The sequence below is a fragment of the Nerophis ophidion genome, linkage group LG03, assembly GCF_033978795.1.
Source record: "Nerophis ophidion isolate RoL-2023_Sa linkage group LG03, RoL_Noph_v1.0, whole genome shotgun sequence".
NCBI lineage: Eukaryota > Metazoa > Chordata > Actinopteri > Syngnathiformes > Syngnathidae > Nerophis > Nerophis ophidion.
Genome location: NC_084613.1, coordinates 619,419 through 637,316, shown reverse-complemented (window position 1 = coordinate 637,316; position 17,898 = coordinate 619,419). Strand labels below are relative to the sequence as shown.

At 39.9% G+C, this 17,898-nt stretch overlaps 1 protein-coding gene across 5 annotated transcripts in view; it reads right to left on the bottom strand.

Annotated features, from left to right (window-relative positions):
* Positions 1–17,898, bottom strand: part of LOC133548887 (zinc finger protein DPF3-like) — a 76,067-nt gene that overhangs the window by 15,960 nt on the left and 42,209 nt on the right. For all 5 annotated transcript variants that reach the window (XM_061893832.1, XM_061893834.1, XM_061893835.1 and 2 more), the window contains 3 exons: positions 9,549–9,709; positions 8,853–8,960; positions 1,913–2,037 (listed from right to left, as the gene is read on the bottom strand). In XM_061893832.1, coding sequence (XP_061749816.1) covers positions 1,913–2,037; positions 8,853–8,960; positions 9,549–9,709 — 394 coding nt within the window. The remainder of the gene's footprint in view (positions 1–1,912; positions 2,038–8,852; positions 8,961–9,548; positions 9,710–17,898) is intronic.

The following is a 17,898-nucleotide window of genomic DNA, read 5'->3' as shown; positions in this document are numbered from 1 at the left end:
TTCTATTTCGTAGAGAATGATGAGAAGACAGACATTGCTTACTGCCCCATTTCCACTGCAAGGTTTATCTATTTTTCCTTTGGCAAAGAAGGGTATTAAAAGGAACTATTCAATACTGGAAAATATTTGTCATTGTAAAATTTGTGGATACAGGAAATTATTAAAACTTGCTAATATGAGTTTATCCTGCTGGAGGCTGCAATATTATACTCCAGAGTCTCCATTTTGCTGCTGCAGGTCTGTTTTGTTGCTGCCCTCGGGTCCCCCCTTGGACAAAGTGTGTGTCATAGAGAAGGAAGCACAGAACACCTTTTCAAGGTCTGTTGTTGTTTGTTATCATGTCTCCTTTCCACTAATACGTTCAATGGGTCATTGTGTTTGTGGTTCCCTGTAGTAAATAGAAAGCATATTCCTGCTAACTATGGATCCTTGTATTACCTTAAATTTACACTATCTGGGTTATCATACGTTCAAACGTTGCATATTTCAAGATAGTCTGTTTGCCTGCGTATCATTCCGCAAAATCTAGTGCCAAAATAAAAATCAGTCTTTACTTTTAAGGCTGTCAAAGATAATGCAATAACAACGAGTTAATGCACATTGTTTTGGTAGGCACTCTGTTTTTTGACAAGCAACTTATTAGCACGTGTTGTGTGACCATCAGCCCAAATTGTAGCGAGGAAAACAAAGCGGCGTTGCAGCCGCGAGTGGTAAACACACAGCAGCACACATTATACGGCAGGATTAGCAACACGAGACTTGTCGGCTCTCCCGACAAGACCAAAACCTTCTGCATCCAATGTTGTTGAGCTGAGTCATCACCGGAGCAAACCATGTGCCAAATACCGATGCAGAGAACTCCACCTCGCCTGACAGAGGCAGAACACACTGGAATGCCCACAACAACTACAACTAACAAACTTTAAACAGCAATTGTCAAATGGGTGTCAACAGCCCCAATTCTGCCACCGATCAATATTGTTAAGTAAAAGGAGCGGCCCTAAACAGTTGTATGGTCCGATTGTCATGCAGACACCCACCCAGGCGAATTTTTAAATTGTCCTTTTATAGTACGTTTGTTTTTAAAGTGAACCTGTGTCATTAGTGGTATGCATGTTTAAAAGAGTATGTTTGATGGTGTGAAAGAGAGTGTGAGTGTGTCTGTCCTTTTTGCGTTGAGCTGTTTAAAAAAGCATAATGTTGAATAAACATTTGCATAAAGCAACAAATTGTCCAGTCCCATATCAAAAGCATTAAAACATGAAAATGAGCCTTCTAAAAGGTACCCTATCATAGATGAAAAACATCTATCATTCCATCAGTCGCGATTAATTAATAAGTTAACTATAGTCAAAATGTGAATCAATATTTTAATTGTTTGACAGGCCTAGTTAAATTTTTAGTAAAACTAAAAATACGCCACTATGACATTAAAGAAAGTTGCAAGTGACAGGTTTAGAAACAAGAAGGTCAGCAACTCTTTTGAATTCAAGAAAGAACTAAGAAATTTATGAAAAGTTGAGTCTGTGTGGCTGACCCATCCCCTTCTTTGTCAACTAGAATCTTCCATGAAGGTAAAATAAATATTAAATTGTCTTTTACCTTTTTCATTTGTCATTTATACATATTGAACATTGTATTCTGCATGTATGGCTACATGTATTCTCTATAAAATGTTTTCAGTTAATATTTGAGTCTATTGAACGATTAATTGAACTTACATAATTTTTTTATTGTAGACAAATCAATAGTGTTTTGTATGATTCATTTTTTTGAAGCACTAACAAAAATCGAGGTAACACTAAGTGTATAAGCCAAGTGTGATGCTTACGGTTCTTTAATAGTGAAGTTATTGATCAATAAACCAGCTGAGCCATCATAACCACCACATTAGTATTCAAACTGGACGAACCTGGATCTCCAACAAACTCTCCTCATCGTTTCTGGAGTTCCTCTTGTCTAAACCCTCGCCTCGTAGCAGAGCTTCCAGTGTTGTGCCCTGGGTGGGCAATGTGTCTTTGGACACGAGACCGCTGTCTGCACAAAAAAAAAAACAGCAAAGGGTGAAAAAAAATCAAACTGGGTTTGATACACAGTGGTTGCATGCACATACCTTGACATTTGCAGTGTCAACTATGGGTGTTGGCATCAAGCGCTGGCAAAAGACCAGCAACGTTAAACTATGTTAGTAAGAGTTTAATCAGCATGTGTCTGATGTTTATCTACTCTTTTACCCCGCACTTGAGAAAAAAAAGAAAGCAAGCAGTCATTTTCTCCAGCATCTGTTCATTATTGTGCTTGCGTGTTACCCCTGCACTACAATGTCACTGCCACCGTTTTTGCAGTGGTGTATCACTGAACAAAACACATTTTCATTCAAAGACGTAAAGGCATGGGTCAATGATGCTGCACTGTTTAGGTATTTTTGTTTTAGGGATCCTTGAGGAACGGCGTGAGCACTTTCTACAGATATCGCCTCCAACTAAACAGTGTGTAGGAGGCAGGTAGGTGGAGAATAAATAAAAGCCTCCACAAAGAGTTGGAACTTTGCACATTATTAAGTTTCTCCACCACAGTGGATGTGCCGGAAGAGGACACACTTCAGCTCCAGCTTTCTACTTATCAAGCCCTCCTCTTACCACAAGTGAGGCGGCAGCAGCATAGGTGAGAGGCAGACACATAACTCTTCTCCAGCATGGCGACAGCCCCTCACCATTGTGTCTGACTTTCAACTCTCCGCGACGAGACGGTCCCAACTCCCCCCCCCTTCCTCACTCCCTCGCTGCTCACCCATGGGAGCTGGTGCACTAAAAATAGAGCCGACAGCAGCCTGCAGCACGGAGCTGATTGTGCATGCAGACCAAGTCACTGCTGAGACAGTCAGCTAGCTAGCAAGCTACAGCAGAACTTTGCTGGCTTTCTTGTGCTAAGCACGTCTGGCCAACTACAGGATGTGCTGAACATACACGATGACAAGTAAAATCAACATGTATGCGTGTCGACTCTGCAGGGCTCTCCCTGACAGGGCAAACTGTTGTCCGCGCAAGGAGGGGGAGAGCATGGGGGAGGTTATTGGGTCTCAGTGGAAAACAAAAGGCGACAATGAGATGTGTTTGGGAAACAAAGGCCTGGTTCAGATGCTATCTCTGGAGCTTATTCCAACTTTCAGAATGTGTTTTTTCCAACATGCACTGAAGAAATCAGATGTGGTATTCATTGATATTTATACTGTATGAAACACATCGCAATGTCATACCTGATTCCACATTTGATTTGTACATTCATACAGTAAGACTAGTGTGATGATCCTACTGGGGCAGCAATTTAAAGGAGCCCTATTATGCAAAAAACACTTGTTTTACCTGATCCTACTTGCTTATACGTAAATGGGATCTGCATAAGTCCCAAAACCTTTAAATCAAACCGTGGTGGCATTGCAGAGATATTTAAAAAGACAATCTGCCTTTCGTCCTTCTTCCAAACGGTCTGTTTGAAAGTTTGTTGTGTTGTTTTGAACCATTATGACCTTTGGCAGATTATCCATATATGGTGGACATTTACCCAAATATCCTTCTGTGAGTCAGCCAATTTAAATTTATGATAAAACGCTTGTCATCATGTCAACGATGAAACCCAATGAAGGAAAATACTCTGTTTGCTTTAACCAGCGCAGGTCACTCTACAAACTTTCAGCCTCATCTGAAGCCTCACTTTTGACAAGAAGAAGAAAGTTTGATCTTATTACGGCTATACTGGCTCACCTGCACTGGCTGCCTGTGCCCTTAAGATGTCACTTTAAGGTTTTTCTACTTATATATAAAATACTACACGGTCTAGCTCAAGATATCTTGCTGATTCTATTGTACTATGTGTTCCCGGGCAAGAAATCTGCGTTCAAAGAACTCCGGCTTTTTAGTGATTCCCAGAGACCCCAAAAAAGTCTGCGGTCTATAGAGCGTTTTCTATTCGGGCTCCAGTACTCTGGAATACCCTCCTAGTAACAGTTAGAGATGCTAACTCAGTAGAAGCATTCAAGTCCCATCTTAAAACTCATTTGTACAGTATACTCTAGCCTTTAAATAGACACCCCCCCCCCCCCTTTTACAGCAGTTGATCTGCTGTTTCTTTACTGCTCTGCCCCCCTCTCCTTCGTGTGTGTGTGTGTGTGTGTGTGTGGGGGGGGGGGGGGTTACAGATTCGGTGACCACAGATGACGCGCTAGCTTTCCAAAGTCGGGACTGTGCGTCAGTTGGGGACCTCTCTGCGCTGCTGACCTGTCCCCACTCAAGATGATCTCCTGCTGGCCCCACTATGGACTGGACTCTCACAATATTATGCTAAATCCACTCGGCGTCCATTGCACCGGTCACCCGGGGGAGTGGGGGAGTGGTGAGGGGTTCCTTCCAAGGTTTCTCATTGTCATCCCAATGGGTTGAGTTTTTTTCTTGCCCTGATGTGGGATCTGAGCCGAGGATGTCGTAGTGGCTTGTGCAGCCCTTTGAGTCACTCGTGATTTAGGGCTATACAAGTTAACATTGATTGATTGATTGATTGATTGATTAATTGATTGAAGTGGAAAGTGCCTTACTTTTAACTTTGATTTGTGGCAATGTACCTTCAACTGTAAATAATTTGTTTTGAGTGTGTGTAAAGATTAGTCCTGCTTCAAACACAGACCTTCAAAAAAACTACTTTTAATGGTGGGCTCTGTGACTACAATTTATAGCAATGGAGAAGACAATGCAACGGTAGGTAATAACAGTAGGTTAGAAATGTATGAATGATACATTAGCAATTTTTTGCTCAAGTAGTTTTGGTAGCTCGGACACCTTCACTGTTTTGTGGCAAAATAAAGAATGATTTTCCCAAAAACTACAGTACTTTTAATTGGATCAGTGCCTACTGATTTTGGCAATAGACCAGTTAGTAATATAATCTGTTAATGTTTGCGATGTCGCTAGTAGGTTGATTACAGTATAGCAGGCTTTAACCTCTATTGTTTAAAAGTGTTCAAAGCAGCAGCAGTGAAAGTATTGACATAATATGGAATAGAAAAACACATTACTGTCAATATACACAGGGATTTGTCCAAGATTTAGCATTGGAGAAATAGACTTGGTAGAAGTTTAACCTTAGTGTATAGTTACAGACATTCAGCCTGGCTGGCTTCTGCTTTCTTTCTCTCATCCTTCGCATAGTCTACTTATTGCAACGACAAGAAAACACAGTGATATCGTTGATCTTGCTATATCTGGGATGTCATCAATGTCCAAAGTGTACAAAGGAAGGAAGCTAAGCTAAAAAACTACAAAACATGTCTGCCGGGTGGGGGTGAATGCTGACTCATCATGAGGGGGTGTGTTAGGGAGGGGTTAATATGCATCCAACAACTCCACCTCTCAAAACGGCTTGTTTTTAAAAGGGAACAAAAATATAGATTCCAATTACATCTGTAAAACTAAATATATACATTTTTTTTTTTTTTTACCAAAGAACCATCAATATTATGTAGACCAAAATTAAGTGTTTTAAAAACATTTTTTTTTTTTAAAATCATAAGACTCCTTTTTAGTAAAGCATTATATGGGAAATTTGATGTAATTTTTACGTGTGGATATCAACTTGGTATCAAAGTATCAATACTTTGACAATCCTAGTTCTGATACCAAATCAAACTGATACACCATATGTAATACCAATATCAGGGAGGTAACGTGCATAGAAATGATATGTTAGTGGACAGGGCCGCTCCCGGCTAAAAAGGGGCCCTAAGCAGATAGTTGAAAAAATACTTTTTACATTTACAAAAAAAAAAAAATCACACTTTTTAACAAAGGGTTTCAGTTATCAGTATGTCTAATTTAATGCTTTTTAATGTCATTTAAAAAAATGTAATGCCCATGTCTGAGCTATCAGAGCTATCAGACATGGGCGGTGTGTAGGCAGCCACCAGTTAAAATGAAAAAATATTCCAGAGCAGGTGAACAGTGTTGGGACATCACCGTCACGTCTGTGCACCAGTTGTTGTTGTTGATGAAGAAGCAGACTCCACCACCTATTGTTTTGCTGGAGGAGATGAAAGCCCTCTAGTTGAACCGCGCTGTCCGGGACACTCGCGCTCAGCCACGTTTCCGTGAAGCACAAAACACAAGTTGAGGAAAAGTCCTTGTTTCTTCTCATCAGCAACGCCAGCTCCTCCATCTTGGGATGGATACTGGGATGGATGTTGGGAAGTGAGCGGACGTTGGAGAGAAAGATGCCAGGTAAAGGCGTGCGTAATCCTCGTCTGCGGAGACAGACGAGGGCTCCCGCTCTCTTTCTTCTTCGGTGTGGTTTCCCTCTTTTGATCAAAGAATGGACCAAATCCGCTGATGACGCTAAAATGACCAGTAGTAAGTCCGTAGGGGTGACTGATCTGATGTTCAGTAGCTCTTCGTGGGTGTAAGAGCACGCGTACACACAATTTACGCACAAAAACAAACAAAACAGAGCGCACAAGAGCACCGAGGCAGCCTTGATCGGCGCCATGATATATATACGTAATTGTAAGCATTTGACAAGAATTATCTTGAACAATTTCTTTCTTGATTTTTTTGTAGTAGCATCTGGGTTCTGACTTTGTGCAGAGTCATGGACAACAGCCAATTAAAATGTTCTGCCTGTCAGTCATCACACTTTACCTTAAATTAAACTTATTAAAGGGGAATTGCACTTAAGCCCTCTAAACAAAAATCTAATTCTGAATTAGTTGATCAATATAATATACATAGTAGTGATTTTTTAAAACATGCCGTAAAAATGCAAATCCTCTGAAAGTATGCCTTATAATAGCCACAAACTGGAGGATATGATTTTGAATCAAAATACTATTCAAAAATATAGTTACAAAGTTTTATGGAATTATGAACATTATACTCGGAATTCGAATAATGAATGTGTTCGGAAATGGAGGACAAATTTAAACATTTTAGAAAAATACATGTCATGGAATTATATCTGGAAAAATGCCAATAAGATGTATAAATGATAATAAATAAATGGGTTGTACTTGTATAGCGCTTTTCTACCTACAAGCTACTCAAAGCGCTTTGACACTACTTCCACATTTACCCATTCACACACTGATGGAGGGAGCTGCCATGCAAGGCGCTAACCAGCACCCATCAGCAGCAAGGGTGAAGTGTCTTGTTCAGGACACAACGGACCTGACGAAGTTGGTACTAGGTGGGGATTGAACCAGGGACCCTCGGGTTGCGCACGGCCACTCTACCACTGCGCCACGCCGTCCCCCGTATTAAAAATAAAAAGAGTCAATTTAACATATTGAATAGCTCGTATTTTACACCCTCTCTCTCTGACAGATATATCAGATAGCAATTTATGTATAAAGTTTCAGGCAGCTAAAGGAATTCATTCATTTCCTGTTTGTGGTCTGTTGTGAGAATTGACTTGTTTGTCCATCCAAAGCCACGATGGACAAACATGAGGTGCTTGCGTCACGAGAGTTGCTATTGTTAGCCGAGTTAGCTTACGTGTGTTGGAGTGGGGACGACTGAAATAAATGTGAATGAAACAAGATCATATTCCTCATTAACTGGAAATGTTGTCAGAGTTAAGGACTACACGCCTACAAGTTTGGACCCCAAGAGCCGTTTGATTTTGCCATTCAACGGAGTGGCTGCTTAGGAAGCAACACTTTTCTCGCTTTCAGGCATTACAAGACCTCTTGTATCCAGTTTTAAAGCCACAAAGAAAATAAACACAGACAGACATATCAACTTATTGATGACCGCAACATTCTTAATTAAGTTCATTTACAGTCAGCGTTTAATGGATTGACGTTTTGACTATCGGCCAAGTTCTACATTTGAATTACATTCTTTTAATTCCATTTAAGGCCTTAATTTTCATAAAATCCATTTAATGACTTTTATTGCATTTTCATGCCCTGTGGTACCCTGTTATATACTGTATGTCAAACAATATTTCTACTTTTTTTAAATCAAACTTGAATATAATTTTATGCATGTTTTGTACTAAAACTAGAGAAATTGTTCAATGTATGTTTTTTGTGGAAAAAACAATTAAAACACAATTTTGCAAATGTTCCTGAGAGTACAACTACCTTACAAGACCAGCACAAATGCTGTCAGTCATGGGGCACAGTGAACATCTGGGGAAATATGCCATTATATTCTTATTCCTGACAGCGCAAGAATGAGCTATCAATACGTTTGTAGTAAAACTTCATATGAAGTGCCCAGACATTCATTAAATTTCATTTTATATATGCTTTGTCACACAAAAGGCCCCCCCCCGCACCTCGCAGGTTCCTACATGTGATCTGCGTATAACATCCCTGCAAGCCTTGGACAGCACCAACAAGTTACTTAGCTAAGAAACTGTCTGCAACCCAATCACAGAGTGCATTGCAATAATGACGATACATGAGTAGATACAAATAAGATACCAAAGATAAAACCCATCTGAAGCAAATAGTGGTAGCACATCATAGATTGTCTCAAGAGGTACCCTGAGAGGGGCTAACTTTCTTTTATAACATTTATTATTAAATGCAGTGGGCTCGTGCTCTCTTCTGTTCAGAGCAAAAGCGAATCAAATTAGGTGTTCTGCTTCTCACAAAACAAGTTCAGCAGCCAGGTAAACACATTTATCTTGTGGAAAAATGACTGATGTGCTCTGTAACAGAGCATAACTACTTTTACAAACCAGCACCGGTAATCGCCTGTGCTAAAAGGAAGAAGCGTAAAAGGTAGATTTGTCACATCTTAGCAGGGAAATGCAGAGGTGGATGGAAAATGAGGCTGTGATGGAATGGACAGAAAGCTTACCAAGCTGGAGGCCAAAGATACCCAGGCTGGGGTCAGTTGTGGTGTGCAGCCGTCTCTTCTTTCTCCAGCAACGGGCCGGATAGGTATACATCTGGCCGGATGCTACCCCTGTTCAACCATTACACACAAACAAAAAGTTTGTTTAAGAACATACTGCACTCACACCACCTCTCTACTGGATTTCCTGTATTAGCATGTGACTGTTAGAAAATGGATGGATGGATGTACACAGTAAGAAGACAAAGTTATTCTGAAGGCAGCATGAAAACAAACAACTGCAGCAAAGTGGAGACTGGAGTATAATACTGTAAATCCACAGCTCAGATACAGCAACTGGGTAAGCTAAGGTCAGCATGGTTATTTTTGTCATTTCTGGTCAGGCAGTGGTATAATTAAGGATGGGCGGATTCATCGGCCACCAATCAATATCGGCCAATTTTCGTGAAAAAGTATGTGATCGCCATTTCCAGAAATGCATTTTGATGTCAATCACAATGCTGGAGCCTATTTCGGTTGCAATTGGGTGGAAGGCAGTGTACACCTTAGACAGATTGCCACCTCATTACATCTCTAAGTATAATAACAACTAGTACTTCATATCACTTACTTTCGCTAATGAATATAATCCATAAAGAGTATAGCCATGTTGAGCTATCTACCTTGCCTGTGTGTGTGTGTGTGTGTGTGTGAGCCAACCTGGGCTGCGGTGATGGCGTTCCATCCAGATGTAACAGTTGTTCTGGGCCACCCCAGTTTGTGAATCCAGGAATGGCAAGCGCACACTGCGTTCAGCGCACAGGCGGGCATTGTAGCTGCGGCACTGCTCGATGGCCTCTTTATAGAACTGGTCACCTAACCTGCCAAGTAGGAGCAGCGAAGGTTAGCCAGACTACATTACAAGGATTTAACGTTGAACATAATTAATGACAGCATGTTTTTTAACTACAACTTGCTTACTGATCAAGGCATCGTCCGATGCGAATGTGATTAAATTGACCGTTTAGGTTGCATGCTGGCTTGGTTTTTTATCAAGTCTCTCCTGTGACAAGTGAGCAGCACAGACTCTCAAGACGTAGTTCCACTTTCCTGAGCACCAGTGAGAGTTTGGCAGTCCCTCAGCGTTTGATTGTTAATATTCAGAGTGGAACAGGGAAGGATATTTCACAGTCAAACCCTCAATCTCTGCCACATGCATGCTATGGTAATTAGCCTACTTAATTAATCTCGGCCGGTGCTGCACACAAGGGCAGGTTCTAATTTAACTCTGTCAAATATGGAGGGGGTAAACTTAGAGGCCACTGAAAAGGTGTTATGTGTGCGATTTCTATTATTTGTTTTCTACCTGGAGAAGCCGACATGGCCACAGGTTGTCCTAGTTTCAACGTGGCATCGCCACATCTCCAGGGCATAATAAGATTCATTCACGTGTTTTCAATTATAACATTAAGAAGACAGCCATTTTGAGGGTAACTAATGCACTGACGGCTTCAAATCGAGCCTGGAATCGTTAAGTAGACCTGGGGACGACGGAGCCTTCCTTGTCCTGCTCTAACCCCTTCCTTTCTTCACCTTCACCATTGCTCCTGTTGAGAAGATGTGCAACAGGTCAACAGTCCTGTCATAAATGCTAGTTGCACTAAACCTTCAAGGCTGTTGTTCAGACAAAACCACAGTGTTGAAGGCCATTGGGAACAAGAAGCTTTGTGATTGACAATTGTCACAGGCACACTGAGAACTGAATACTACAGTATTTCACTATTTACAGTATGTCCATAAAGAAATGTGTGATTTAACAACAATTAGAGGTTTTTACGGTTGAATATCTTCAGTCCATGTTCTTCATCTCAAATTTAAGGTGGGAGTGTGGACGATATTTCCCCACTCACAATATGGATGCGCCAACAACAACCCATCAATTTTCTACAACCAGTATCTGTGCTGTTGATTCAGTCTTAACTAGTTAATGGTCCCCTGAATAAAAACATGGGTTTTTTGGTGTATTACTCTGCTCATTATTACACCGGCATCAAAACAGGAATTCAGAGCATCCAGAGACAATGAATGACACACACACCCGGTCAAACAATACACCCACTGTGAATATAAAAAACACCCATGGTAAATCACATAATCTTCGTAGCTGTGCCTTTTACTGCCATTCCTTGATATCAGCACAATCACTGATGTAACGGGACACAACATATCACCTTACTAAAACACAGACCAGCTGTAAATGGTCCCTGAAGTGGTCTCAGTTTGGAAGGTGCACTTGAATAGGGCACGCCACATGAAAGCAGCACTCCTGAGACCACTCAAGTTGAACGTCAGACGCAGATAGGGCTCCGAGAATGTGTTTTGGGGATGCAGCAGGGGGAGTGTTGCTTTGTTTTTTTATGATTTTTTTTGTTTCTGTTTAACTTTCAGGGTTGGTGGCTCAGGCATCAAGAGCAGCAGAATTAAAATGAAAAAAGAGAATCGTACGGACTTTCCTGTAACTGTCATGAATACGTTCTAATAGTTGGTTGGGATCTTTATTTTTTTTTCTGTTGACAAGAAGCACAATATGTGCCTATATTTCCTAAATATATAGTTATACTTACTCATTCAATCATAATTGTAAGTACTACCTATTTGCAGTTTATAAGCTTGCAGTAGTTTGTAGTACACGTCATTAACACATCTTATATTTACTGTCACTATACTTTTTAAATTGGATATCGAGGATATGATTATTACAAAGAAAAACATATGGTGTTCAACAATTGTGAATTTTTAAGATTTATGAGGACTGAGATTTTTGTAGTCATTTTTACATAAAGTGGAACCTCGATTTAGAAGTGGCCTGTTTTTTTTGGAATACACGCTGTTCCTTTTGCTTCAGATTGCGTGCAGAAATTCACAAGTAAATCATTAAATGATAAATGGGTTGTACTTGTATAGCGCTTTTCTACCTTCAAGGTACTCAAAGCGCTTTGACACTACTTCCACATTTACCCATTCACACACACATTCACACACTGATGGAGGGAGCTGCCATGCAAGGCGCCAACCAGCACCCATCAGGAGCAAGGGTGAAGTGTCTTGCTCAGGACACAACGGACGTGACGAGATTGGTTCTAGGTGGGATTTGAACCAGTCACCCTCGGGTTGCGCACGGCCACTCTCCCACTTCATATAAAACGTCTGTAGTTGTTTGTTGAACACTCAATTGTAAAGTTTTAGATGTAATGTTTGTTAACTACAATTTTTTTTAAATAGAAAAGCATTTTGGACTAAGGTGTTTTTTTTTGTAGGCCAGCACAAAAAATAAAGCAAACACATTTTAATAGGGACCATTAATGTTGGGCGATACGGCAAAACAATTTATCATGTTTTTTTTTTTCACATCATCATGTGTGTACATGGAAGAGAATGCAGTGCGTCAGGTTGGATGCAACATAGGGTTATGCTGAACGAAATGTGGTTGAAATTTTACTGTTGGCCTTGGCTTGCCATCAAAGTAGGCCTATGCGATATATAATGTATCATTATATATAATTATTTCGATGGTGGTCTGTGCGGTCAAACAAAAAATGTTAGCAGGGTAATACCAATAACCTGTCCCGAGTTCCGACGAAAATTTTGTTGCGTAACTTTACAAATACATTTAGCTAAACGACATCAGTAAAATGTGGCATAATTACTTGGTTAACCATCTTGCAAGAAGCATAAACAAGAGAAACCTACAGTATAGGACTCGTCGACTGCCATTTGAAGTCCCTTGGAGTATTATTCGGATTCGGCTGCGTATCTGGCAACCTCAGTCATGGAGAGTGGGAAGGGACTACAGAATTTTCACCGTGATTGCAGTACCATTTCTGGCCACAGTAATACATAAGGCACCTTTAAAGATACTCAACTGTAAGTTTGTTTTTTTAAATATTTGCTTGAAACAGTGGATGTTCCTGTACAATATTTTGCACCTAAAAATACATGTTTGTAGTAATAAATATGATTAGAAAATTTTAGCATTATGTTTGTGTTGAATTACAGTAACTCTATACATCCATCCATTTTCTACAATGTTCATCCTAAACATTCCTGCCACTTCATTTTACACAGTATTGTATTTTTGGTTCTTATTTGGACATACACCACAATATTTTGAGAGATTTTGATAATGTTACATCCCTAATTATCTGTGATGTAGAATAAACCTTCATGAGCATTGAGGCAAAAAAGCAACTCACCAGTCGTAAGTGTCAACATAGCATCATAAGCTAGTGATAATGGCGCTGCTATAATATGTTTGTCTGTGTTAGCACATATAATAACAATATCACTAAATTCTTGGTTAATATTCAAGTCAAAAAATGTATGGTAAATGGAGTATTGTTGGCGTTTTTTGGATGGTTATTTATTGGGAGTAATGGGCGGAATATCAATTAATCAATCAATCAAAGATTATTAATATAGCCGTAAATCATGAGTATCTTAAAGGGCTGCACAAACCACAACCACATCCTCGGCTCAGATCCCACATCAGGACAACAAAAAACTCAACCCAATGGGATTACAATAAGAAACCTTGGAGGTAGGGCTGGGTGATGTATCGAATATACTCGATATATCGCGGGTTGTTCTCTGTGCGATATAGAAAATGACTATATCGTGATATTCTAGTATACGTTCTCACGCAATTGCTTTTAGTTGCGGGCATTACACTGTATGCGTTTCTCACTCTTTCCTGTCTCTCCTTCTCACAGAGTGGTAAAACAAGCGCACCTTGTTACATACGTCACATACTGTCGCGCTAAACGTTACACGCTCTCGTGGAGCAGAGAGGTAGCGGCAGAGGTTGGACTCGAGTCACATGACTTGGACTCTAGTCAGACTCGAGTCATGAATTTGATGACTTTACACTCGACTTGACAAAATGCAACCCGGCTTAGACTTTAACATCAATGACTTGTGACTTGACTTGGACTTGAGCCTTTTGACTTGACAAGACTTGCTACTTTTCCCAAAACGCAAAGATTAAAAAGTTATTCAGGAGCGCTCCGTATCTTTCATTGTGTACGTGTGTGTCTGTCAGCGTGTGTGTCGTGTCAGCGTGTGTGCTGCCTGTCAGTTCAACAGAACTGACTGTGAGAATTAATTTTGTAGTCATTTTCCATAATATCAATTCGTTTTTGAGTAGACGGTAGATAACTAACTGTACATGGAACACCCCCTTTCCAGCGCCAGAATTAATGTGCCGCCCACTGTTGGTGACATCTACAAAACTTGTTCTCATTCCCTCACTTAAACAGTGTGGATAAAGGCATGTAAAAATGTAAGTTTGATCATTTCATTGCATGTTATTGTCACAAAGATCCATGGCTACTTCAAAGCTGATATGGTTGACATCATTGTCGTTGTTAGGCCTGTTTTAGCCCCTCTAAATAATTTTGTGTTATATATATATATATATTTATTTTCCTCTTCTTTTTTTTTTTTTTACAAAAACATGCCGACATATTCATTATAAAGTGGCCCGAATATGAGTTTAAATAAAATATCATATAACCCCGTGAATGCGTGGGTTCCCTCCGGGTACTCCGGCTTCCTCCCACTTCCAAAGACATGCACCTGGGGATAGGTTGATTGGCAACACTAAATTGGCCCTAGTGTGTGAATGTGAGTGTGAATGTTGTCTGTCTATCTGTGTTGGCCCTGCGATGAGGTGGCGACTTGTCCAGGGTGTACCCTGCCTTCCGCCCGATTGTAGCTGAGATAGGCGCCAGCGCCCCCCGCGACCCCGAAAGGGAATAAGCGGTAGAAAATGGATGGATTGATAACCTGTTATTATTCTCTCAGTTTCCCCTCACTTCATAGCGTAAGGTGTGTAGCTTTGAAGCACGCAGCACTGCAGAACAAACAGGTGAACGGATGCAAAGTGGACATAAACTTTTTCAAGAAAGTACGTATTTATCACTGCCTGCAGAGGTGTGGACTCGAGTCACATGACTTGGACTCGAGTCAGACTCTAGTCATGAATTTGATGACTTTAGACTCGACTTGACAAAATGTAAAAAGACTTGCAACTCGACTTAGACTTTAACATCAATGACTTGTGACTTGACTTGGACTTGAGCCTTTTGACATGACATGACTTGCTACTTTCCCCAAAACCCAACGATTAAAAAGTTATTCAAGAGCGCTCGGTATCTTCCATCGTGTACGCATGTGTGTCAGCTTATGTGTGATGACATCGTGTGCGCTACTTGTCAGTACAACAGCCAATCAAATTACATCCACGTTATTTTCGTCCCACGGCATTCATCCAAGTCAAGTTGTAGGAAAACCAACGAAGAAAAGCTCTCAAACAACGCGCCAGTGAGGAAATATGATGCCAAAAATAGTTTTGTTCAGGTATTAAAACTACGACTTGGTCACCAAAAAATGAATTGCCATATGTAAAATATGTGGTTCGAAAATTACAGACGGGGACGCAACAACTTCCAACTTCGTTCGACATTTGAAGTTTCACAAAGAAGGGTAAGTTCTGAATGTAAGCTAACGTTTATTAGCTGAGTAACGTAACTTTTATTTGCTGTGTAGTTAAATCAGTGAGGCTGTAAACTCACTGCTAATGTTAGAACCATAGACATCTTATAAGTAGACGCAGCATCGACCACTACTGCCTACTGGCGCTGAAGAGATGGGGGTGGGGCCGCCATCTTGGAGTGGTGCTCCACTCCACTCAGTGCAATACATTTGGCAGGAGCAATGAACTGTCAACGCATTTTACCTCAGTGAATACCACTGATTTTATCGCGCTTTTTTGTCATACGTGTGACTATGATAAAGGACACATGTATTGGCGTGTTCATAGTTTGCTTAACAGTAATAGAATATTCTTATATGCTATAAGTGACCAGACGTCCAAGATCAAAACTGGGAATAATAATCCCAGTAAAGGGGGAAAAAAGCGGAGAAACAATATGATTAGGTTATATATACATGTGTATAGCCTACACAAACAATGTATGAATATGTTATATATCTATATAATAGACTTTATCTCTTTTGCTGCAGCAGCAGAGAGTTTATTCTGTCTTGACACTTTGTATTGATATTTTGTATAACATTCTTCCCGTAAATGATCACGTTTACAGTGATTGTTTAAAATGTATTTTTCCTGTATGTTGCTTTGGATAAAAGTGTCTGCCAAATACTAGTGAGGCAAAAAATAATTTAGTCAGCCACCGATTATGCAAGTCCTCCCACTTAAAATGATGACAGAGGTCTGTATTTCATCATAGGTACACTTCAACTGTGAGAGACAGAATGTGAAAAAAAAAAATCCAGGAATTCACATTTTAGGAATTTTAAATAATTTATTTGTAAATTATGGTGGAAAATAGGTTTTTGGTCAACCATTCAAACCATTCAAAGCTCTCACTGATGGATGTATTGTGAGGTTTTGAGCCAAAACCTCACAATACATGGCCCCATTCATTCTTTCCTTAACACGGATCAATCGTCCTGTCCCCTGCAATTAAACTGTATACTATATTAAGAATATGTGTACATATTGCATACAGCCCTGACTTCTAAAAAGTACAACTCTGTTCATTGTTATGTTTTTCATGTGTACGCAGTGCGCACACATAAACACACATACAGTATGAGATGAGATCAATTAGATAAGGTAAGAACAGGATAGAAACTGCTGTGGAACTAGTTACAATTCAATATGCCATGGAAATACAATGTTAACATATCTGTGCAAATAAGTACAGTTGCACTTGTTTTCTCAAATGTGTTTATTCTGTAAGGGAATTGGTTAAATGTTTAAAATGACTGGTTAATCGTGCTATTATGAAGTGCAATGTGAGCACTATTTATTTTCCTGCAATTTCAAATGCACTTGTTTTAATATATAAAGAAAGTGTTTTAAAAGCACACACAATCTGTGTAAATATATTAGTCTGTGATTAAATGACTTGAAAGGACTCAAAACTCAAAATGCGGGACTTGGGACTTGACTTAAGACTTTCCCATCTTGAATTTGGACTTGACTCGGGACTTGTCTTTCTTGACTTGGGACTTGAGGGCAAAGACTTTAGACTTACTTGTGACTTGCAAAAAATTGACATAGTCCCACCTCTGGGTAGCGGCATGGGTAACGTTAGCTGTGAATCTAGCGGTGCAGTGCCAGTGGTAATACGAGAGAAAGAAGGTGCGAATCTGGTAACAAATGAAGGAAGAAGAAATAATTCCCAAGAAAAACAGCAGAGGTTCCATCGTCTGGCGGTGGTTTGGCTTCAAACGGGAATATATTAAACAGACAACTGTAATTTGTCAAGTATGCGGCAAAAGCGTTGCTACAAAAAGTAGCACCACTGCCTGCTAATGTGTAGCACCATTTGAAAAGTCACCTGCTAGAGAATGAAAAGTGCTTGAAACTCCATATGACAACATCTCCATTCGGTGCCAAACCCACAAAATGCCCAAGCAACCTTTTCCACATCAACACTATATGAAAAAAATAGTCTAAAACAGAAGCAGATAACGTCCGCAGTAACCTTCCACATAGCGAAGGAGATACACTATTTGACTTCCTATTATGCAGCTAATTTTTATTTGAAAGTTACTGAAATATCTTGTGTGACATCATGCACAAAAGTGCACTTTATTTGTTTTTAACTATTGTATCGGCGATCTGTACAAAAAGTGCACTTTAATTTAATGTTGTTTTGATGTCATCTTAGTGACATCATGCACAAAAGTGCACTAATAGTTTGTTTTAAAATGTCTCTAACAATCTTGCACTTTCTGTTTTAAAATGACATGAATGTTTGTGCCACTGCTTAATAACTGTTTAATAAATACAGTTTTGGTCAATTGACTTAGTTGTGATTTCCCTCTCTGTATGAAAGTTTAAAATTAGCATATATTAATGCAGTATAAACAAGAATGTTTTAATGTAGACACATCATCAAGATATTAATAAAAGCCCCCCCCGGCGACCGATGCAATGGACGCTGAGTGGATATAGATTATAGTGTCAGAGTCGAGT